Source organism: Nelumbo lutea, chromosome 2, assembly GCF_056320005.1.
Source record: "Nelumbo lutea isolate HS-2025 chromosome 2, American lotus-T2T, whole genome shotgun sequence".
Taxonomy (NCBI): Eukaryota; Viridiplantae; Streptophyta; class Magnoliopsida; order Proteales; family Nelumbonaceae; genus Nelumbo; species Nelumbo lutea.
This window is the reverse complement of record NC_142685.1, coordinates 55,220,192-55,246,032: the sequence shown is the minus strand read 5'-3', so window position 1 is coordinate 55,246,032 and position 25,841 is coordinate 55,220,192. Positions and strand designations below refer to the sequence as shown.

Below are 25,841 nucleotides of genomic sequence, written 5' to 3'. Positions count from 1 at the left end.
ATAGAATGCGATTTCGTAGATGGGAGATTCGATATCTACGATTTGCAGTTTGAGAAACTGTAATCTGTGATCTAACCTCTATTTTGCAGGATGGAGTGTGCGAACAACCCTGATTAACTGATTTTTGTTTTTCTTTTATCAATTATTTAATTTCATATTATTTTCTTGAATTAATGATTTAATTAAAAATGAAACCCTAGACCCATTCGAACCAAGATTGGTTCAAACTGTTTGGACCAAATCTAGGGTTTAATCAAGGCTGAAAGTCAGCCCTAATTTTCCCACTAATGGGCCTGAGGATTGATATTTAATTAAATGGTTAATTCGGCCCAACCTGTAAAGGCCCAGTTTTAAATAGTTAAAACTGCAAAAAGCCATTTTAAAGGATAAAGCTATATGGGCCGAACTGGGTAACCCTAATTCAGCCCATATACCTAGATAATATTAATGGTTAATATTATTGAATTTTAACAGGTTTCCAATGGGCCTTACAGATAATTAATTGATTGGATAAATCTATTCCTGCATGAGATGTATGAATGTGTGATGTGCTGCGTACATGGGCCATAAGTACTTGGCCCATGTTCATTTGACAGTGGCTCTTGCGCACACTATGGCTGAATGCACATCATTGCCATGGTGTCCCTTTTGGTCATTAGATGACCTCCCTCAGTGGTGGGCCCCACACCTCATCAAGAGGTTACGTGCGGAACCCTAGCTGATTAAAGGCCCACCGAAATCTAACTTTATGAAAGTCAATGGGAGCCACTATGGTTTGACCTAAATCAAACTAGGGCGAAATTATTTGTTCCCTCTAGTTAATATGAGTGCAAGTGATAGGGAGATTCATATGATGAACTCTTTAAAGGCCTTCCATCATTAGCATGAGGATGGGTCCTTCAGTAATGAGGAAACGCACCAAAAAATGGGCTATTCATTTGCTGTTGGGCTTGTATGAGTGTTTCATAAAATGATAGGGGCGTCATAGACCGATGTGGGAGGGGCTTTACCAGAAAATGGGAACTCTCTCACGGTACCTTGGCGTTCACGAATATGATGGGTAAACACTCACTAGACAGAAAGGTTTACCTGAAAATGACTCTGAACCTTGTCTAATAGAAGCCAAAGGAAAAACTCATATGATGAGTGGATATGATCTTTCACAGAAAGGTGGTGGGGTTATGCAGCTAAAACAGTTGGCTCCATGCACCTTATGTGATTTTCCACATTTCCAGAGACAACTCGTAGTCTCCGTCATTGAGAAAGAAGGGAAATCTCAGAGATGAATAAATGGAAATGGATCGTAGATTAAAAGCCATATCTATGAAATGAACATGAATCAAATTAGGTTGTGGACTGATGTTTGTTCTTTTATCAGAAAATGGCAAACGGATCTTTTGCAAAGCTTCTTGATGACAACAAGCTTAAGGGCCCAAACTACGCCGACTGCAAATCCAGCCTCAGGTCTGCCATGTGCTTCACCACAACTCCCATGGCCTCGGCGTCTCTCTGAGACCTCGCCTGCTGGCCTGTGCAGCGCGAGCAGCTGCCTCAGCAGCTCGAGAAGTCACATCGGTAGCACGGAAAGCCTCTTCGGTAGCTCGTGCTTGCCTCAAGCTCCTTTCCACTTGGGCCGCCAAGGCATGGATAGAAGAATTCACCTACCAAAAGGAAAGAACAAATGATCAAAAGAATAACAGCAAGAAAGATAAAAGCAAAGAGCCCGAAAAGAAATCTGACTTACCACCATGACATGAGTGGCAGCATGACAAGCCACCTAGTTCAAAGGAAAATCGGTCCATGCCGCGACCTCCTCGGGGTAAATGGCCTCCCTTCTCTTCTAAAGAGCGTGGTTCGGCGACAACACGCTTCTGAACTCGCCTTGGGCTCCCGAGCCTGAGGGCTCAGCTCGCATATAAGCAGACCCAGAGTAAGCAGGAGCCCCCGTCTAAGTAGCCTTGGCATAAGGGCCCCTGTCGCTTCTTGCATTGGAGGGGCCATCTCGGGCTCCCTTGGTGGATCCACTAACGGGTAGTCTGGTACCTCGGGCTCCGCATCTTGGGGCAGTTCAGCACGAGTTCGTTTGGCGACTTGCTTCCTCCTCTTCATGCCGTGGAATAGGTTCCCACCACAAGTCTTCATTGAGTCCATCACACCTGCAAAAAGAGCTCGACATAAAAAAAAAAAAAAACAGAGCAAAACAAAAAACCTCTGAGTAAGGAACCTACTTGAATTCAGACCAGTCGCAATGAGCTTGGCCTCCGTTAGATAATGATGGCATTTTAGCCCAAGCCCATTGTCGGAGGCCCTTCGCCGTCTCCTTATCAAGCGTAACACTGGCGTCAGGGGCAGCCATCCCCCACCCGGTTTGGAACGGCCACCCCATTGCACTTCGCACCCCGAAGTAGTCCCGTTTCCACGCCAGGACCTTGTTGAGAAGTTCGTGTAGAAGCTTAAAACCCGGGTGAGGAGATAGGTAGTACGTTCGCCTACGCCCGGGAAGGGGACCCGCTTGCTTCTTAAGCATTAAAATGGAGGAGAAGATCTCCAGATCTAAAGGCAAGACCTATTCGCAAAATAGGGAGATTGTCCCCACCAAGTTACAAATAGAGTTCGGGTGAAGCTAGCCGACTGTAACACTGAAGTGGTTCATTACCTCGATAATGAGGGGGTGGAAAGGAAGGTGCAACCCAGAAATGAGCTGTTCCCAGAATATCACGATTTCATCAGGACCATGTTCCCAAGGGAAACTGCCCGAAGGTATGAAGTAGGTGTACTCCCTAGGCAAGTTGAACTGGGTAATAAGGGAATGAAGCCCCTCAAGCATCATGGTCGAAGGCCCAAACTTGTCCAACGTCCGACCTCGACGAGAGGAGGATGCCAAACTACCCGAGGCGACTTGGCCTACGGGTTTGAACTCTTCCTCGAGTTCTACCTCAGGTTCACTAGGACTGTCGGGGGATGCAACTCGGTTCGTAGAACCTGCATCTGACTCCCTTGAAGAACTGAACACGAACTCAAGACTTCACCTTGCTCCCCACTCCAGCACTTCACCTCTACGACGCCAAACTGAACGACCGTACCATGTCTGACACCGAGGAAGTTTGTATCCACGGGCGGTGCACCTGACTGACTTAGGATCTGACGCTTGACAGCCGCACTTCAACGGCCACCTGCCACCGCCACCTGCCACCGCCATCTTCAGTTACAAAGATGGCTCCGACAAAGAGAGCAGTGGTGGTTCTACCCCAGCAGAGGCGATGACACCCGAACTAGCAGGAGCGCAGAGATAATCATGCCCAACCTGACAAAAGCTTAGGAGTGAGTGTGCGAAGTGGTTATAAAAGGCTCCTTACCCCCTAGAACAAGGTATGTGAACTTTGTGCCATCTGGTTTTATATTGCCTTTAAGAGAATACTAACTTGAGCTTCAGAGCAATCTCACCGGGTTCCTCCCTGGAGTGGGTTCATTTGCCAACCCGAACCCAACCCGAGTGCATCAAATTACATTGCGAGCTAGGCTCAGATTGGGAAAATTGGGCTTGACTTCAGGCTCAGACCCTAAGCTCAAATTTTAGGGCTGGGACCGAGTTGACCATAAACCTGGCCCAACCTGCCCAACTTGCACCCCTACCTACCATAGACTATTAGATATGTGAAAGTTGCTTCCTTGGTAGACTTAAGGCTATAGTTTGGTAGTTTATAGGGGTTGAATGGGGTGAGAATCAAAGAAATTCCAATATTTGAAGATATGGCTTGTCAACAAAGGGTTAGGATGAAACTCTAGATGATTAAGTTTGGGGTTTTCAAAGGCTCAAAAGAGTTTTTGAAAGAACCAAAATTGGAGTATGGATCACAATGAAGGGATTAAGGATCAAATTTTCATTACCTATCATGTATTGGCAGGTATGTATCGTACCGTATGGTCATCAATATGAGAAATACTATGTTTTTGGGGTTTTGACTATTTTTCAGGAGGAGACAGCTTTATCAAAGTGGTTTACCCCCAAAATGAGTGAAAATGTTTAGTTCGATTTTTTTTAAAGCTCAGTTTCAAATGAATACAAATACGAATATGTAGATTGCAAAATCTTGTATTTCTATTTGTTCTCCTTCGAAATAGAGCATATATGAATATTTGATCTCATTGTAGACCGACCATATGAAATAGAAGAGCTATTTGTCATCTTCATTGACCAACGAGCTACTTCATGCCTGTCTTCAAGTATTCCATATGCAACCCCATAATGATCTTTCTCTCCTTTCCCCCTCTTCTTCTTTTTCTTCTTCTTCTTCTTGTTCTTCTTCTTCTATGTTTTCTGCAACCAAAAAAAGAGCACCCAACCTATCCACTCCTCTATTTCTGCATTCATTGCTATCTCTGCATTTTTCATTGCCAAATGAGATGAGAACATTCTATACATGTAAAACCAAACCCATTTGCATTTCCACTCACTACACTACAAATATGCATTTTTATCGCAAACTAACACAACCTAATGTTATAAAGATGGGTGTTTGGAATAGTTGTGTTTATGGACCATGACCCACTACCTTTGAATTATCTATCCACATTAATGATTTACCATAAACGGTTATTCTCATCTACAATACGTTTGGTTGTTGAGAAATGATGAGACAATAAAGGATGGGATGAGAAAATATATATTTTTTTGTAAGTTTTTCATCTTGTGTTTGTTTCCCGAGAAACAATATGTTAAAGATTCATTTTCTTGCATTAATTTACTAAGAAAATTGACCAATTTTGCAATGTGATGTTTTCAATTGCTTGTTCACACCAACACATGCAATAATATGATATGTTTGCTAACATGGACATGTGTTTTGCCACGTGGCATGCATATAATATGGTACACATTTCATCCATTTCCATGTGGCAATCAAAATTGACGAAACGATAGTTTTTGGGAAATGGGTTAACTATTGGTTTGTGTATGGTTTGTATTCATCCAAAAATCAGCACAAAAAATTGGTTTGTATTCATCCAAAAAATTAAATCAACAAAAAATTTGGTTTGTATTCATCCATTAGAGCAAAGCATCCATTACACGATGGCATTCATCCCAATAATGTGTTGAAGACACCCTGGTATTCATAAAAAAAAAAAAAAAAGAAGAAAATGAATACAAAGCAATGATCATGTGAACATTGTTATCCATCACACGATGTTATTCATTTCTCACCAAAAACCAGTCCATCTTCTCAAACCAAATGAATGATACGGATCTCAACCCAAAAATCCCAAAAAAATGATATAGATCTCATCTCAAATTGCATGCATTTAAAAAAAATGACCATGAAACTAGGGGTGATTATGGGTTGGGCCGGCCTAGGCCCGGGCCGAGCTTTGCACTTATGGTAAGGGCTATAGATTAGGCCCAGGCCGGGTTGGGCCTAATTCCGGGCCAGTGTCACTCATATATTAAATATTATATATCTATATATTAAATGACATAATATGCATATGAACTTCTTTTATACATTATATAATATAAAATATTACATATAATATAAATTATACATGTCATGTTATAATAATTATATATAAAATATATAATATAATGTAAAATAACATGTATACATATGCATATATTATACACAAAATGTGCAAGTTTAAATATATGTAGGCCGGGCCGGGCCTGAACACAAAACCCAGGCCCAAGCCCGGAATTTCTGAACTGGGCCGGGCCAGACTGAAATGATCACCCCTACATGAAACCAAAAAAAGTTATAGAACTTATGATAAATCTATAGCTTAACAGACATTCATCGTTTTTGGATTTGAAAATAGTTTAGGATATCCTACCTTTGCGCAATTACAAGTTAAAAATTTGACCACAAAATCGAAAAAAAGAGAGACAACTTATGATAGATCTATAGCTTAACATACATTCGTTGCTTTTGGATGGGAATTCACATTACAAGTTAAAAAATGCCAAAAAAAAAAAAAGAAAAAGTTAGATCTACAAGATACAAGTGTAGATCTGTAGGAAAAAAAACAAGCAACCTAACATGTTGGAAAAAATGGCTTTCGACCGGAGAGTGGCCATTTCTTCCCGTTGGCAAGAGGTACCCAACGAACACAAAAATGGTATAAAAAAATACTCGTTGATCGTTGGCGGTCATGTTCATGGTCGTACCTTAACCAAAGATCGACGAGAACGGCACTGGGAAAAAGATCGTTGTTGATGCAGGTATCGGTCAGGGTTGGCTGAGAGAGAATAAGAGGAAGAGCCTGGTGGTTTTTTCTCACAACTTTCTTTTTGCACCGGGGTTGCATCAAATCAATGTGACCCCGTTTCATTGCGTTTGGAAACCCGCATCCCATTATTTCTCTTCCCCTTAACACTGGAAAACAAGAATCGAATGGGAGTATTCCCAAACAGTATCATAAAGCAATCCCAATTGATAAATACATCAAAGTTATAACACCAAATAAATGCTTTTAATAGACAAAATTTACATTTTGAACATGCTTTATGAAAGAATAAAATGCACTTTATGGGCTTGGGCTTCGATGTATGATAAGATGGATTTAAACTTAAAACAAAGAAGAAAATGAAGCCCAAGATTGGAACTGCATTATTTCAGCTTGTTTAATTAACCCCTCAAGTAAAGCTTATTTACAAAGGGTTGGATGGGATGAATGAAAGAAGGGTGTGAAAGAAGATATCACATCTGTGCCCAGAAATGTCCCACATGCACATCTCAACTTGCATAGGGAAAATTTCCAAAATTGTCAATGGAAGATGTTTCCAATACGGGGCAGATATATTGTGGGGCACAGATGTGAATTTGTCAAAAAATGGTTGACTTAGTCAACTTTAATCTACTCTTGCCATCGTGCAAGGCTCCCTCCTATTCTCCTTATTTCCTTAGTATCTAACCCTTCTTCCTTTCACCTAGTCTTCTTCTCTCTCCACTTAATCTTCTTCTCCTTTCTTCCATCTCATTATTCCTATTTGTTGCTTCGACCAGACATATCAGAGATGATTTTGAAATCGTGGAAGTTAGAAAATTCCCAAATGCTAGATTTTGGTCCTTCTTCTTTCCTAGTTAGGTTTCCCATGAGTTTCAATCATGATTAAGTTTTCGAAAAAGGCCCCTAGCTTTTTGATGGCGATCATTTGGTTTTGTTGAAGGGAGAGCCAAATACTGCACCGGAGAACTACAGTCTTTCCTATGTCGATTTCTGGATCCATCTCATTGGTCTCCCTCTTGCTTACCTTAATCCCAACGTAAGGAGATTCAACATTGGAGTAAATACGCTCGCATCAAGGTGGAAGTGGACATCTCCAAGCCATTGCGACAAGAGATCCCATATATCTTACTCAACCGTGACTCCATCACAGTTCAAATTCAATACAAGCGATTGCCTCGTCACTGTTCGTTTTGTGGCCTTCTTGGTCATGAAGTAATAAGGTTGTCACACAAAACACAAACTCCTAGAGGCATGAGAACGTTGTTCCACTATAGAAGCTCAACAACAAATCTATTCCATGCTACAAGATACTATCACCATGGATATCCGTGCCTGGAATTTTGTTCGACCTTCAAAGAACATAAACAAAACCGGACCTCTGACCAACAATCATGTTAGACACACCGAGTAATTCACTGCTAATCCCAACTCGTTACAGTTACCGGTGTCCTTGAACCGAGAACTGAATTCTTCACACGATGCCTCACTTCATGGCGGGGATACAACTGAAAATTTCGTACACCCGCCACATCAGGTACCGTTATGAACTCCTCTAACGAACCATGTAATCTTGTTGATTGTTCATCCTCACGTGTTAACACTACCTCTTCATTATCTGCTGGAATGCCGCTTGTCCACGAACCCACCTCCTGCACTATCATCAAATCAGTTGCGGTGTCTCCACAAGACTACTCCAAGAATGGTAGCCATGATGAAATTTGCTGTCCTCCACATCTATCAACTCCACAACACTATTCTAAGAACTCACCTACGAACATCACTTTGCATATTTCCAACGTTCAATAGGAGGATGGTGGGATCACTATCCAATCGAATGGAAGTGTTCCCGCCAAATCAAGCAAGTCGAACCTTTCTTTGCCCATACTGCTTGCATCAAATGCTTATTCTTGTAGTACTAATTCCTCTATACAATCTACGTTGGTGGATAATTTGGGCACGCCGATGCTGGTGGGTAATGAACTCACCCACTATGACGTGCCTCTACTGTGGAAGAAACGAAGCTCAAAATCGATTGATGGTACTATTCGATTGGGGCAACCCCGTCTTAAAAAGCAAGCACAGAAGTTTATTTCTCCCATGGAATCAAGCTTGAAATATGAGGCTGTAGTGGCAGGGCCCAAACTGCCCCATCAGAATCCATGAAGCTACTTTGTTGGAACTGTCTCCCAGCAGTTCCATACCTGAAACGACTCCTCCAACAGCATCGACCAGAAATATTCTTTATCTCGGAGACAAAAAGCAATGTTGCTAAATCACAATACCTTCTTCATTCTCTTCATGACTGTTGTTGAAATAATTGCTACAGTGGGTAAATCAGGTGGAGTCTGGTTTGGTTGGGCCACTATAGTTTCTCTCACTCTACAGAAAATTACCGATCATGCTATCTATTGTACTATTCAAAATAGACCTCATTGTCTACAACGGGACTTAATCTGCTATTATGCCCATCCTTCGACACAGTCCCATTGGGCTTTTTTATCTGAACTAAAAGATTACAAAGATCATGCCACGAAGCCCTGGTGTGTTTGTGGTGGCCTCAATATGATTGTAAATGCTCATGAGAGACAAGGTGGCAAATTAGTTCAACTTTGTGACACAGATATTCTAAAGCAGCTCATGGATTATTTATTGTGGCCTCTTGGATATGGGTTTCTGTGGCCCAGCTTTTACTTGGACCATTAAACGATCAGCTAATCACCTAATCAGCCAGAGGCTTGATTTCCTAGTAATATCTGATTGGATAGAGGCTTTTCCAAAGGCCCATCTTCAACACCTTCTTGCTCTATGTAGTGATCACCATCCCATTCTACTAAATACAAAACGCAAATGGCGTAAATACTCTAAATTGCTGCGGAGTGAGGAGAGATGGGTGTATGAATTGCTGCTCTTGTTAGTGCTTGGTCTCAGTCTTATGGCCTTACCCCAAAGAAACTGAGCATGACTCTACATAATCTCTGTGAATGGGACCAACAAACTTGTGGTAGTTTCGGCTCTACTATCAAGGATCTGGAACAACAATTATTACTCCAATTAAATCTTTTTGATGATGCCTCTATCACTTAAGAACGTCTCCTAAGACAAGAATTAGAAAATTGGTTAGCCAAAGAGGAGCGTTATTGGAAACAGAGCCGGAACCAATAGGTCCATTAATGTCGATCAGTGTACTTGCTATTTTCGTATCTTGGCTTCTAATAGGAAAAGGTGTAATCAAGTTCATTGTCTTAAACGCCTAGTTGGCTATTGGACTACAAGCCACAAGGACATTTCTCACATGTTGCACGCTCATTTCCAGCAACTATTCCATTCTTGCTATCCGGACTAATCGGATTTTGACATGCCAGATTTTGCATCAACCATTTCTATGGATATTAATGCTTTGTTAACTCACTTACCAGATGAGTCAGAAGTTCGCCATGCCCTGTTTCAGATGGGACCTTGGAAGACCCCGGGACCAGACGGAATACACGCAGTGCTGCTTCAGCGTGGATGGCCATTTATGAATTCAGATATCACTCTTTGGGTGTAACAAGTGTTTCAAAATCCACAATCTATTCGTGAGGTAAATGCCACCAACATTTGTCTTATTCCTAAAGTTGACAATTGCCAACGATTTTCGGCCTATTGGGCTTTGTAATAATATCACTGATAATACAATCATTGTTCAAGAGGTGTTGCACTCTATGAAGAAACAAAAAAGACGACATGGGTCATCCCCCTACCTGTTTATCTTTGGGAGAGCATCAATTTTGCCATTTCTTTAGGCTTAAAATGCATAATTTTTGAAGTTGATGCGAAATCTGTTATTCACACTCTCATTATGAATTGTAAGAGATATCTTCTTCACCTTCGCTTTTATTCCTCAATCTTGTAATCTAGTTGCCAATTGTCTTGCCAAGCATGCTCTTTCCTATTTTTCCTTTTATAATTTGGTCTCTACCTCCTCGCTTCCTGATTCCTAACCTGGAATATGTGAGTAATTTGTTATTTTGTTGAATGAATTTACACATTGGAAGTGCATATTGCATAAATAAGTATTTATTAAGATAAATGGTTATCGTAATAAGCACTCAAAAAAGTACTTCTTCTAAATTGGAGTGGTATAGGTATTCTGAAAATTATGTGGCAGGCGTAGACGGGCCAGAAATGAGAAATGTAATAACCACTTCTTTCAAAAAGGGAAAAAAAAAAAAGAAATGAGAAATGTAATAAGCACTTTTTTTTTCAAAAAAGCGCTTAAAAATAAGTCCAAAGTGTTTTATTTTTTTCCTCTTCGAGACGGGCCAGAAATGAGAAATGTAATAAACACTTCGGAGTAAGCAAGCTTTTCGCAAGTTCCGCGCCTCGTTCCCTCTCCCCTCTGCGACAGTTGAAATTGATTGAGAATCAAGTCACCAACCATTGCGCAGTTAAGTAGTACTACTGTGTAGTAGCAGTGAATAAAGGTAGCGAAACGAAGAGAACATCCTCAGATGAGGTTCGATTTCTCTATACCCGAAGTGGATGCGGACGAGCGCCAAGCCCTTACACCTTCAACGACGCCAAAGGAGGAAGTCGAATGGGTGCCGCTTCAGAACCACCGCATCTTCACCACCGGCAGCTCTGGCGTCGCCCGTCTCTCCGCATCTCGAACGCCACCTGCCAACCTCATTGCCTGGGACGGAGCCTCCCGCCTTTACTTCTGGGACTCCGACAAGCAATGCCTCCATCGTCTCTCCATTCGTTTGGGCGATCCGGAGCCCACTTCCGTTGTTGCGTCTTCGTCCTCTAAGGTCAGTTCTATCTCCCTAATTATTCAAGGTTTTGTGGTCGGGTTGTATTGACAAGCTCAGCGCCTTAGGAGAGTCGCGTTTGTTGAAGCCTAAGCCCACCCTTGCCATCGGCATTTATTGCACAAACCCTAATTCCATTTCTTATTTTCTGAATTCAGGAACTGGGTCATGGAATTCTGTTTTGCGTACTGGAGCTTTGTATTAATATTACTTTGTCCCATGGTTCTGTTATTCTCTCATTAAGATTGAGTCCTCGAGAAAATCAAGTGAATCACTTTTCTTTTTTTTTTTTTGTATTATCTAATTTTTTTTATGTTCTATCCACTTTTTTCCTAATATTTCCAGGACATATTTCCTTTTCCATGGTATCCACACGAAATTTTACCAGAATTGAAATATTCCCTCGTAAACACTAACAGATATGGCATTATAACATAAGCTGGTGATAATATTGTAGATATGTGGAGAACAATGTTATTGCCCGCCTAACTTACATGATTACCATTTTGAGTCAGCTCAATATTCATTTCAAACATGTAAGTTAAATATTAGTTTTTCTTTGTGTAATAGATTATTTGGTTGATCTATTACAACCATTTACGTTGCCAACTGATGGTGGCTCAGTTGGTAGGTTCTCTGCTCGTCGTCGTAGAGACCTGGGATCAAACCCCGCTGCCACCAGGGGTTGGGGGGTTAAGGGAAAGGGGATGGACCACCCCCTATTGTGTAGCCTCATGAAGCAAAAAAAAAGTTACGTTTTCCATGAGTTGCAACTTCTACCTTTTTTTTTTTCTTATAACTTAATTTCTTACCTTCGTTTAATGGTTTGGAACAAGATAATAACTTGAAAAGGTGTTTCTATGCTTCTTTTATCATTTCATAACATATCATTTTATATTTTGCATATTTTGTAATGTTTCACCATGTCTATAATTTTTACAATATTTCTGACATTTACGGAATTTTCTTATATTTGTATGACTGGCATTTCCACCGGCACTGTCATTTTAAACCTTGGTTCTATCAAAAGAATCAGTTGTTTCATCAGCCTCTAGGTAAACTCAGTTTCTTTTATTTCCCTTTTCTTCATTTAAAAATTAAAATGGAAAACAGTGTGAGAATAGTGTTACAAGTTAACACTGATTGCAAATTAGCTTACATGACAAGATGGTCAATTCCCCTCGATTCATTAAATGTCAAATTGAATATGTCAGCGAGCAAAGAAAGGTGACTCGTAGAGGAGCCAAGCAATCCAGTGAGCTAAAGAACCATATACTATGCCCCGATTAGATTCAGGTTTATGCACCAGTAAGTTTCTTTCTTAGTTCTGGAATAAACAACTTGATTCTAATATTCAAAATGCACCTTATAAATGAAGTCAATGGTTTCACCATATGGATACAGTTATTCGTCTGAATTCGTGAATGGTTCTTCACACCAATTACGCTTATCACTTAGATGTATTTTAATTAGTTAATTCCTTTAATAAGTTGTGGGTTATACAGTTCTATATCATGTATCAGTGTTTATTAGATGATTTGGTGTGGTACTTGAGACTTCTTTCAAATCCTAGATACACATTTATGTTGCTCAAGTTTCAGAGCTTAAAGAAAAAACGGAAAAACATGAACTTGTAAAGGATGTTATTTGCTTATGAATATTCTGTTTCTTTAGTTTAGTTAATTTCATTTTTATGCATGTTCATTGTTATTTTTTTGATAAATGCATGTTCATTGTTGCATCATTAATTTTCTATCTGGAGTCAATCCTTTACTGTTGATAACACAAATAATTTGACAGGTTTTGCAACCTGATATTCAATTACACTTTGTGGTCAACAAGATCTCCATAAATGGAAATGGATCAGCATTACTTCTTGCAGGTTCAGATGGCCTATTCATAATGCATCTTTATGGAAGAACTTCTAGAAAAGATAATACCATTATTTGCAGGTACAGGCCTTAAATAAAATTATATATACACTCTAGCCAAGTTAGTAAGGGAGAGTGTGAAGGAGGCATCCATGCACACATACATTGAGGTGGAACCAAGTGTGATAGCTATAACTTTGACCTCCAAAATGAATATCACGTCCATGCATGTGGACAAGGTTCCGGACTTAACACTTGAGGGGACTCCTCTTGGCTGAGTTCATGAATGCTATCATAAGGTCTTTGACTATTAGGCTTAAATTTGAGAACAGAATGTAAATTTGCAATATTTGATTAAACTTTCCATTGTCAACTATGTATTGTTTTAATTGTTTAATGTCGTGTTCATGGATTTATACTTATATGGCTAATTTGTTCCCTTTTCACCACTGATTGCATTATTTCCATAAAGCATATGCTTATATATATTATAAAAAATAGGAGTTAAAGTAGGGAAGAAGGGGGCTTGGGGATAGGAAATAAATTGTGACTTTAGCATTTGTAGGGGATTAAGGGATCATGAATTGATCCCTACTAAATCTGATCAAAGAGTTTGGACCCCTCTTCCAAAAGGGACATTTACTTGTGCTTCTCTTCTAAAATCCTTCATTGCCAACCCTAAGCCCCAGGTGTTCCCTGTTAAAGAAGTTTCGATAAGATCTGTTCCCCCCAAAATTGTTGTCTTTTGTTGGGAAGTTTTTTGTGGGAAAATAACCACTTTGGAAACCTGCATAAGAAGAGACCTTGTCTTTGTCTTTCCCTTAACTAGTGCTTCTAGTGTAAGGCCCAAAATGAGAACTGTTACCATCTATTGATTTCTTGCTCCTTTGCTGCAGCCTTATGGAGTTAGAGCTTTAGTTTATTTGGATGTAGGTGGAACCCGTCGTTTTATGCAAGTATGCTGTTTAATCCATCTACTTTTGGGTGGCACATGGGAAGAGGTAAAAGAGCTAAACGTGGACAGATTGATAATTGAGGGGATTCCAAGCTACTAGGGGTGTTCAAATTTGGTTGATAAACCGAAAACTGAAAACCGAAAATCAAACCGAACCGAACCAAACCAACCCAAACCAAACTGAATAAGCTAATTCGGTTCGGTTAACTCGACTATTGGTTTGGTTTGGTTTTATTTTCTAAAAAAACCGGTTTTCGGTTTTGGTTCGGTTTGACTGAAATTTTCAACCAAACCGAACCAAAAACCTAATTGTTTGTTAGTCATTAATTGCTCATTAATCATTAATTATTTTTGAAAATGGACAATTCGCCAATTCCTCATATCTATAAAAAAAATCGCCAATTCCTCATTGGCATAGGGCTTTGGGCCTATTTTAGATTTTAATTAATAATAGCTAATTAATTAAAACCATTGGGCTTTGGGGTCATTTTAACTTTTAATTAATAATAGTTAATAGTTAATTAATTGAAACCATTGGGTTTTGGGGCCATTTTAACTTTTCATTGATAATACTTATTAAATGCTTGTCATTCATGTGGAACTAGGGTCCAACCAAACCGAAAACCGAACCAAATTTGGTTAGGGTCAGTTTGGTTCTAAAATATAATTCGGTTCAGTTTTGAACCGACCGATTGTGCACCCCCTACAAGCTACTAGTTGGGTGGCTAACAGATCCAGCCTCTATTATTTGGAACTATATGGAAGCTGTGAAGAAATTCAAAATGATGACTACTAATGTGATTTTAGGAACTCGGTGGCAAAGGCGGTCGGCTAATGGCTTAGCAGTCTTTTTAGATAAGCAAGGGGGAGGGGTTTTTAGGGATTCTATGTTTTGGGCTCAATTGCAAGCTGATTGTACCTGAGGCTGCATCTCGCGCTTTCTTTTGGGATGCCTGTCTGTACACTTTCTGTTTAATTTATTTCTTAATAAAAATCTCTTTGCCTATCCAAAAAAAAAAAAAAGATATGGAAGATTTTGCCCCAATTTCGAGACCCAAATAAGTGGGTTACTTCCCCACCAAACAACCCAAGGTAGCTGCACATTCTTCCAAAAGATACTTAGTATATTTTCAACCCCAATTATCACACATTTATTCAAGTTGATCTTTTTTTTGACTACGAAAATTCATTAAACAAAAAACAAATACAATCCAGATCCAATAGGTGCCAAAATGGCACCTAACAATACAAAGCAAAAAAGAAACTCCGGTCTAGATTACATTAACTGAACCAGAAACTGACAACTGATTACACATGTCGCATTCTCAATACACTCAAAAAATTCTCCCCCAAATCTGGTCTACTCACTTGATCAAAATCTGGGAGCACCCAAAGCCAATCCGCTACTAGCTTTCCCACCATATCCACTAGAGTATCAGAACTTTTAGCTTCTTCAAAGAGCCTTCTATTTCTTTCATTCCACAAGAGCCAACATACACCAAAGAGGATGCAGTTCCAAACTATCCTTGCTTTCCTGCTTCCTTCAAAACTTGGGCAGGAAGAAAATATTTCTGCTGTAGACCTTGGCTGAAACACTCTTTGCCTGAAAAGAGAGGAGTAGAACTTCCAAATGGTTTGTGCAGTCTTACAAGAGAAGAATAAATGGAAGACAGTCTCTTCATCCGAGTAGCTCAAAACGCAAACACTTGCTAAGGAGAAACCCCTACATTTTAGGTAGTCAACTGTTAGAAAACTATCCAAGGTCACCAACCAAGCAAAAGCTTCCACTCTAGGCGGAGCAGGGTTCCCCCAAATGTAGGACTTGTAGGAAAGAAACTCAGCTTTAGAAATTACAAGTCCTCCCTTTAGAAAGCTGACCCAAACCAAAGGCAAAAATTACGAATGAGCCCAGTGTTTTGAAAACGTAATCATATTGTCAATCATAGAGAAAGTTGAATCAAATCGAATTGTGAATCTTATTGTAAATCGTAGAGAAAGTTGAATCAAATTGAATTGTGAATTGTATCATAAATTGTAAGATTATTTCTATTTTTTACAAACTTGTCAAAAAAATTAAATATAGATATATTAAAAGGCTAAATATATATAGGTGAGTGACTTTACTCTATTTTTAATCCATATCTACCATATATGTACTTAAAACAATACAATTCAACACTTATACAATAGAAGCCTAAGATGATATAATCAAGTTGGACTTGAAAATCAAACAAATCTACATACAATGGCTCTTAACCTACATATGATGGAAAATAAACTCAATTTCTTTTCTTAAATAACGCAAATAAATAGTTTTCTAGTAAGGATTTTAAAAAAGTTTCCCTCTGGGAAAACTAAATATAAACAAAAAAAAGTAGATAACTAATTCTTAATTGAGTTTATTTGAATTGTAGTGAATCGTAGAAATCGAATAAATCGTAAGATTTATGAATCAAATCATAGGATTCAAACAAAAATCATAAGATTTTTGCAGAAAAGGATTCAGACATAAGATTTGATTTGAAATCCTTGGGATTCATGACTCGAATCTTGAATTGTATTGTAAATCGTAAGATTTTGTCAACATTCTTCTTTGGTCTCTTCAAGGTTAGTTGCATAGATCCTTGTTTGGCAGAGGAGATCTTTTCTAGGTGGCCAAGTGTGAGGGGAAATGTCAAGGCAAGTATTGCTTGGAGCTGCATTCCTTTTGCTGTTTGTTGTGAAGTTTGGAAAGAAAGAAATAGGAGAATCTTTGAAGAGAGTGCTCAATCAAGGGACCATGCCACTCTACTTTGCAATAAAAGTATAATGGACTGGGTTCTTATTCTCCTAGAGTTTGAAGGGGTCACAAAAGAAGATCTTGGTGCTGGATTTTGGAACAATCTTGAGCTGGCTTTAAAGCTTTTATGTTCTTAGCTTTTGTTATTTGTCTTTCTCTTTTTGAGTGTCTACTTTGGTTTTTCTTTGTATTTCTGGTGATATCTCAACACCATCAGATGTACTCTCTTTTTCTATCAATAAATTTTCTTAGAAACATTTGCAATTAGCAAATGGGATGGCGAATACCCTAGCAAAACATGGGGCAAATAGATCTACCTTGTACCAGACAGAACTGTAGCTGATTGTATGTGGTTGCAGATTGGGTTAATGCATTTCTGCAACCTATAACTATTGTAACTGATTGTAACTTTTTCTCTGTTATTAATTAAAAAACAAAATTTTTGCTGATAAAAAAAATTTGCCATTAGCTGTCTTCAGACCTTAGAATGTATGCTTATTTTCTTTTAAAGCAAAGGTATATGAAGAAGAAATCTACTTAGAAGTTTCTGTTAGTTGAATTTGTTATGAAAAAAAAATTGTTTGTCACTAATTAGTTTTATTTTCTTGTCTCGATAATAAGAAAACACTAATGTTTGATTCATATAGCCACTTTATCATCTGACAAGAGAAAACAACAAATAAAAGAAAAATATCTATGGCAGGTTTTAACTTGTCAAGCCTTAAACTCAAGCCTTCAGGTTTTATCACCTAAATCTATTTACCAATAAATAAGAAGATCTAGCAACTTATCAGGCCCTAAAAGTAAGCCTTGAAATGCAGGTTCATTGCCTAAATCTTGCATGGAACAATAGGGAGAATTGCAATGCTTTTCTGAGCCCAAAATAGAAAAAAGAAAAACTTAAAGAAAATAACCTTTTTGCATCACAAGTATAGGAAAAAGAAAAACGAAAGCAATCCAAATGAAAGTATTATTACCTCTTTTTAGTTAGGTCACTTGAAGGCCTGTACAGAGATGTACAACTACATTGAAAATTTGATACTTTATCAGTGGGAGGGAGTATGTTTTGGAGTACAAGAATATCAGGAGATGTATTTTTGAATGATTGATGGAGTTTAGGGTTTGGGAGATTTTGTTCATTGTTTTCACTGTTGGGAGAGTATAAAGTTATGCTTTTATTAACAATTTTCTTATTTTACGTATATGTACAGTTTCTTTGATTGGTAATATGACAGTGGATTCTTTTCTGTTACTTAGATTATATTGATGCGAAATTTATTGTTTACACATACAGCTTTTAGTTCTGATACATTTTTCTGTTAAGTAAAAGCAGCAGTTGACTGATCAGATTCATGATTTTGTATTGTTCTTTGTCATGTTGACCTATTTACAGGACTATTTCAATTGGTTCCAAGATCTATTTTGATAACAACAACTTCATACGTGCATCACAAGTTTCATGGCATCCATATAGTGATACCCATTTGGGAGTTCTTTCTTCTGATTCAGTTTTCAGGTATGGTTTATAATTTTTTTTTTCCTTTTCTTAGAAGTGTATATTTTATGGTGTTCATGGTTGGGAAGTTCTGGATAGAATTATTAAGGTTAGCTAAAACTTGAATTTATTTATTTTTATATATTTTCAGGAGAACCATTCTACGATTGCTATCATGTACTTAAAAGTTAAATCACCAAAGTTTTTTCTCGTTAAACCAAATATTAGATTTTAAATTATATGTTACTTTATAGAACTCGTTATTTTTGTCTCCATTGTTATTTAGATATTACTGAAGGTACTGAAAATGGTGCAGAGAGCATTTTCATCTCTTTCTTTTCTGTACCATAATAAACTTGAGAGGGACAGAAGTTGTTGAAAATAACATTTTCAGTTGGGGATAAAGAAATTCTTGTTGATGTGTTCATTAGTTTTTATAGTCTAGATTGATCTCAACAGTTGGTTGATTTGTTGGAAGTTAGTTTCACTTTATACCTTACCCCTGTGCTTGCAGCTACCCTGATCTTATAAATTTAAGATTGCTGTGAGATGGTTTGTTGAAACTTTCCAGGAGAAAGGGGGTGAGTGAGGGTATCCATATATATTTTTTTTTGCATCCCATACCCATACTGACATGTTACAAATGTTTCATAGAGGTAACAGAATGTTCAGAAGAAGAGACCATGTTGGTGTTTATCTCCTCATGCTTGCTTCCTTTGTTTGGCTCATGGGAATGGTGTATACATTTGCTAATCTCCTGTACTTCTGTAGTGAGAATTTGGGAGTGGTTCCTTGAGGTATTTGGTATTAGGTGGATACCTTTTATCATGAGTGGTCTTTTCCAACCCATCTTTGTCAGCCTTCACACAAGAAGAGCAAGAATTATTTGGAGGTGCATGAGAGCAGCCATTCTATTGACAATTTGGGAGGAAAGACATGCAAGGCATTTTGGCAATGAAGCAAGATCTTTTGAATTCATTAGTGAACTGATTATAGTAAGGGTAGCTCATTGGGTAAAGAATTTGACATTGTTCGACCTTTTTTTGGTGGAAGACATTGTAAGGAATTGGAAAATAGTAGCAGCATCTATTCACCCAAACTTTCAGTCTCAGCTCTCTGCACCTTGGTCACCCCAAGACAGCTTTGGCTGCAGCAGAGGTAACCCACAGGACCTGTGGGGGTTGGGGGAGCTTTCAGAGATTCACAGGGCAACATTGTGACATCATATTTAGGTCCCATTGTTTGAGGAAGTTCCATAGAGTCAGAGATAAATATGTTTGTGTTAAGGTCTTAGGGTGGGTAGAAGCTGTAATTTCCAAAACTTCATCATAGGAGACTCCATGGGTGGGTGGTACAGTGGTTGACAAATCACAAGTTGGTACCCTAGATGCACATGAATGCAACTAAAGAGATCAGAATGTTGATGAAAGACAGATTAGTAGATGCATGATGGGTTTATAAATCAGCAAATGAACTTGCTGATATGTTGGAAAAACAAAGGGTTGATAGGAATTATGGGCATGATAGGGCATAGCAATATAACTGTATGAAAATTAGTAATTCTACTCTCAAAAGAACAATTTACTGAATTGCATTCTCTGTCAACCTACAAAAAAGGAACCTGTATCTAAATTCTGGTCTATTTCCATGTTTTATTTGAATTGGCATTTTGGGTTTAGAAGAGGTCTTAGGTATATTGAATGCAACTCCCTAATTATCCTTTTGGCCAAACTTGACTTTTTTTTGACAGCCAAGTTGTTGATAATAGAATTTGGCCTGCCTCTCCACAGATCAGTTTTCTTGTGCATCTTTCTTCAACTCTCTAGTCCAATCAAATAACTTGAGGATGAACTTCCTTGTGAAAGAAATTTGGAGTATACCTGTCCCTCCTAAGATTCAAGCTTTCTGTTGGGAAGTGGTTCTGGGCAAGATCAATACCTGTGATATGTTGCATAAAAGAAGGCCTTTTAGGTGCCTTTCTCCTTGTATATGTTTTCTTTGGAAAGCAAGTAGTGAAACTATCCCTCATTGTTGAAGTCATTTTTTTTTATTCACATAATTTGTAATAAGTGGGCTAGCTAGTCTACTAGCCAAATCATTAAAATTATAAAAAAGTATCCCGTATGGGAGTCCTCCCTCTTAAGTGGGGAGTCCTCTCTCTTTAAGTGGGTAGTTTCCTCTCTTTAAGTGGGAGGGACAGGAGTCCTTCACCTAGGAGGAGGGGGTAGTTACATAACCACCCCACTCCCTATTTAAGCTCCTTGGGGAGAAGCTAGAAAAAAAGACACAGAGAGACTCTTCGGAGAAAAATTTCACAAGAGATTCTTAAGAAAAACAAAGATAAGGAGAGAGGAAAAGAGAAGTGCTCAAGGGAAGGCAAGGAAGGAAAAATCTCACTAATACAGGTAGAGAAAAGGAAAGCCCTCTCTGTGAATACTTCCTATTTATGTCTTCTGCTATGTATCCTTCTTTCTCTCCCTTTTGTTATTGCTTTTGAGAAAGGAAAAAGAAGGAAATAAACCATTTACAATCAGGTGCCTCTACTTGGTTGATTATGGTCCCTCTTTCAAGACAAAGTTAGGGATTAAACCATCTACAGTCTAATTCTCGAAGACTGATTATGGTTCCCTTCAAATGAAAATGAAGAGTAAGAGGGAATGAACCATCCACAATTAGAGACACAATAGGGGTTATCAAAGCTCTATATTCAGGCCCCATTGGAGTTTGTGATTCTGTTGAAGCGGAAATATTGGCAGTACTACAAGGGCTAAGGTTATCAAAGCTTTATATTCAGGCCCCATTGGAGTTTGGGATTCTATTAAAGTGGAAATATTGGCAGTATTACAAGGGATAAGGTTAGCCAAGAACTTGAGGTCCAACTATTGGAGGTTGGGGGGGGGGACTCCAAGGTGGTCATTTTCTTCATTAAGTACTTAATTAGCAATGTTCCAATCTTGGGAGTATAGATAGACAATAAAGGAAATTTGATGTTTAGCCAAGGAGGTGGGAGAAACGTTCATTTGGATTAGGAGAAGAGCAAATGAAATGACATATTGCTTGGCCAAACAAGGGGTAAATAGGGTGTTATTCTATCAGTTTGAAAGAGAAGAGATAAAGGATCAACAAGTTGGCCAATAGAAATCAGATTAGTAGTAAGGTTGGGAACAAAAAAGGTTTTGGTAAGGGGAAAGGAGGCAGTGGATGAAAGCTTAAGTGACAAATCATTACTACCAATGATATTTAATTTTTCACCATTGGCAGTAATATTATGTCTATGGTGGGTTTCAAAAAAAATTATTTGGGGGTTCAGGGTAAGCTCTTGCCATATGATTAGTTGCCCTGGAATCAATGATTCGAACATGGGACTGAGAGGAATAATAACCAAAAAGCTCACTAGATAAGCCGATACCAGAAAAGGCAAAGGAAATAACAAAGGATACTGGTTGTCGAATTTTTTCTTGATTTATAGATGTAGAAAGTCCCTTAACAGAGGAATCACCCTTGGTAGAGGAAATGCCAATGGTTTGTCCCTCAGTCACCTAATATGCACATGGTTGGTTCTTCTTTTGAGCACCCTTAGATGGTCTAACTGGACAATCTAGAATGATGTGACCAAGCCCCTTGCACTCATAATACTATGTTTTAGAGAAGTCCTTAGCACCCGACTTCTTACTTGAACAATAAAAGCAGTGTTAGCCCTAGAATCAATTAATTTCCCATCAATATTTGCAGCAGTTAGGAGTCTAGTATCCTCCCTCAATAGTTCACCCATCACTTAATCCTAATATGGAAGTGTTTATCTACTCAAAATATTAGACCTGATTATCTCATATTTTGGTCTAAGTCTCATAAGAAACTGGTTCACATTTCTCTTCTGAAAGTGTTATACTTTACACATTCTGTAGAGTCCGAAGGATCTATATGAACAAGTTCATATTCTGCCCACAATTTAAGAAAACCGACATGGTATTCTTGAATCTTTCCCTATCTCCCTAGCAATAAGCAAAAATCTTAGATTCAATCTGATATTGTCTTGACATATTGGATTGATGGTAACTTTCTTCAAGTATGCATACATATCATAGGTAGTTCACATTCTTTCTCATGAGTGTTACAATATGAGATACTATTGAACTAAGTATTTAAGAAACTATTTTCCCATTATCCAACATCCATTGTGAATAGGCCTTGGTATCGGTTTTATCCGGTTTAGTATCTTTTCGATTAAAAAAATCCTTCCAAAACTTTTCCTTCAACAACGAAATCAAATGGAGCTTCCACATGCTGTAGTTAGTTCTATCAAACTTCACGGGAATGATATCAACCTTATCAGCCATTCTAGATGATAACCATAGTCCAAAAAAGGAATAATGCTGCTGGAATTGATGCTAAAAATAAGAGGAACCAGTGATTAACCAGCCAACCTTGATCATAAACAGTCCAAACACAATACTGCAGTAACACCACTAAACATAATGGAATTACTCAGCAGAATCTAACAATGGCAGGTTTAGATTGATGACAGTCCAAAAAAGAAATATTCCAGGACTGTTGTTCACAAGTTAGGATCAGAGCCCCTCTAAAAACGAACCAAACTTCAGATCAGATCAAATGAACAATGAAAGGTGGCCATGGCGCACTAATTCCAGAATCTTAGGCTGATCGGATCAGCTGATTTGAATAAATAAAAAAAACACTAACATGCTGGGTGTATTTTCCAGGAAAACTCTTAACATTTTCGGTTGATCAAAATAACCTTCAAACAGATTTCAAACATGGCTTGGTGATTGTCAAAAAACTTCCCAAACAGTTGTTTAACATCCAAAAAATCAAACTGAATCAATAGCTGGTAGAATCAACCTGCTTTGATACCATGTTATTCTACCAGTTCAAAAGAGAAGAGGCAAAGCACTACTTTGGACTGTTTGGGAGGAAAGAAATGCAAGAATATTTGAAGAAAAGGAAAGAAGCATGGAAGCCTTGGTAGAAATGATAACTTTGAGAGTGGCACATTGGGCAAAGAGCATGAAGCTGTTTTCAAAATTCAAGCTGTTTTAGTGGTACTGAGTTGTTTTGAAGTTGTGTCGGGTTTGAGAGTAAATTGGACAAAGAGCAGAGTAATTCTGGTTGGAAGGATAGAGGATTTAGAAGCACTAGCAGAAGTACTTGCATTTAGCTCCCAAGGAGCTAAGTGCACTTACTCTTTAGTGTGGGGACCCGGTGGTGGAACGGTTAGAAAGGAAATTGGCAACATGGAAAACCAAATATCTGTCTTTGGGAGGTAGTGTGAATTTTTCGATTAACCCTAGCTCAGTTCTAGGTTTGATGTAAGTAAGAAGAAAAGAAGAAGAAGAGAAAGAAGAGAAGAGAAGGAGAAACCGAGAAAGTGTTTGGTCTGAGAAAAAAAGTCACTCTCTCAGCTGACCCACTTTATATTTATACTCTTTGTATTAGATTACAGAAGACAGATTTGTCCCTCATTAAGTATGAGGCACACAACTTAAACCCAGACATAATAGACAAGTCAACCCTAATCAGATAGACAAAAGACTACCCTTGTACTATCGATTCTAAAACTCCCCCTCAAGCTAGAAAATATATATCGTATAGTCCCAGCTTGTCACATATGTAATCCATTCTTTCCCGACTCAGCCGTTTTGTAAACTGATTTGCCCACTGGTTTTCTGAACTCACATGAACTATACTTATCACTCCACTGGTCATCTTTTCTCTTACAAAGTGGTAGTCAACTTCGATATGCTTTGTTCTCTCGTGAAAGACTGGATTAGAAGAAATGTGGACAATAGCTTGATTATCGCAATACAACCGCATATGTCTGTCAATTGAGAACCCCATTTATTGCAAAAGATTTTTCAGCCACACTGGTTCACATGTAGTATGAGTCATGGCCCTGTACTCGGCTTCAACATTGCTTCTTGCTGCCGCCGTTTGTTTCTTGCTCTTCCAAGTTACTAGATTGCCACCAACGAAGGTACAATACCCTGTAGTGGACCTCCTGTCAAACATAGATTTGGCCCAATCAGCATTTGTGTACCCTCTATTCTCAAGAGTTTCTCCACTCTTGTATAACAACCCACAACTTGGAGCTCCTTTCAAGTACCTAACAATTCTTAGGACCGCTTTGTGGAACTCTGGGATGTTGCATAAATTGACTTACCATGCTTACAACAAATGGTATATCTAGTTGAGTAATAGTCAGGTAGTTCAATTTACCCACCAACCTCCTGTACCTTCTAGGATCATCAAACTCTTCATCTACATTAATACTCAACTTGACATTTGGTTCCATTGGTGTTTCAGCTGGTTTGGCACCCAACAACCTTGTTTCTTCAAGTAAATGAAGGACATACTTTCTTTGGCACAAGTTAATGTCATGCCTTGACCTTGCAACTTCTATCCCCAAAAAATATTTCATTTTACCCAGATCTTTTGTGTGGAAGTAATCTTGTAGAAAAATTTTCAACTTGTCAATCCCATTGCTGTCACTACTAGTTATGATAATATCATCCACATACACCACTAACAAGATTTTCCTAGCTTCTGATTCATGGCTGAACACAGAATGGTCTACCTGGCACTGTTTCATGCCAAAGTCCTTCACTACTTCATTGAATTTGCCAAACCACGCACATGGTGATTGTTTTAGTCCATAAATCACCTTCTTAAGTCTGCAAACTTTACCATCCTCCCCCTGGGCAACAAACCCTAGTGGTTGCTCCATATATACCTCCTCAACAAGATCACCATGTAAGAAGGCATTTTTGATGTCAAGCTAAAAGAGGGGCCAATCATACATTGCTACTAAAGAAATCAACACCTGAACTGAACCAATTTTAGCTACATGAGAAAATGTCTCTATATAGTCAACACCATATAACTGAGAATAGCCTTTGGCCACTAACCTGGCTTTCAATTGTTCCACACTACCATCTGGAAGATATTTCAATGTGTAGACCCACTTGCATCCAGCAACATGCTTTCTAGGAGGGAAAGCGGTAAGTTCCCACGTGTGATTTTGTGCCAGTGTAGGCGATTCCTCTTCCATTGCTTGCCGCCACCCTGGAGAAGTGATGGCTTCTTGGACAGTCTTAGGAGTGGAAACAAATGATAGCAAGGATATAAACTGTCGATGGGAAGCAGAAAGGTGAGCAACAGAAACATAGTGAGAAATAGGATGAGATGTACAACTATGTTTACCTTTCCGTAATGCGATAGGAAGATCAAGGTTAGAAGGAGGAGGTGCAATTGCAAGATCCGTCGACGAAGGCTGAACTGGAGGAGGGGCTGGTGATCTTCTGTGAGTACACACTTGTGTGATTGGTGGCCTTTCAGTATTAACCTGCATTGGAGAAGACGACGGCTGAGATAGAATAGGAATAGTAGGAAGAGGGTCCTTAACTGGAACTGGAAGTGGAAACATAGGGGCAGGAGGAGGAACATCAACACTCGAGAAGAATGGAACAAACTCAAAGAAAGTGACATTAGAACACACAAATGACCAATAAGAGCTAGGGTTATAACACTTATACCCTTTTTGGGTTCTAGAATAGCCAAGAAAGATGCATTTTGTAGCACGTGCATCTAATTTGTCCAGTCTAGGCTCTAAATTCTGAACAAAACAAACATGACCAAAGACTTTGGGAGTATGAGGGAATGGAGAAAGAGCAGGGAACAAGACTAGGAAAGGAGATTGATTTCCAAGGGTAGA

The 25,841-nt window shown here is 38.7% G+C and overlaps 1 protein-coding gene across 2 annotated transcripts in view; it reads left to right on the top strand.

The window, feature by feature from the left end:
• The first annotated feature begins 10,509 nt into the window (after positions 1 to 10,509).
• Positions 10,510 to 25,841, top strand: part of MOS7 (nuclear pore complex protein-like protein) — a 43,487-nt gene continuing 28,155 nt past the window's right edge. The window contains exons 1-5 of one of the 2 annotated variants that reach the window (XM_088971308.1): positions 10,512 to 11,012; positions 12,043 to 12,067; positions 12,227 to 12,320; positions 12,813 to 12,964; positions 18,011 to 18,133. In XM_088971308.1, coding sequence (XP_088827434.1) covers positions 12,915 to 12,964; positions 18,011 to 18,133 — 173 coding nt within the window. In that variant the 5' untranslated portion in view covers positions 10,512 to 11,012; positions 12,043 to 12,067; positions 12,227 to 12,320; positions 12,813 to 12,914. Of the gene's footprint in view, positions 11,013 to 12,042; positions 12,068 to 12,226; positions 12,321 to 12,812; positions 12,965 to 18,010; positions 18,134 to 25,841 lie in introns of both variants that reach the window. The other variant, XM_088971307.1, reaches the window with a different exon arrangement.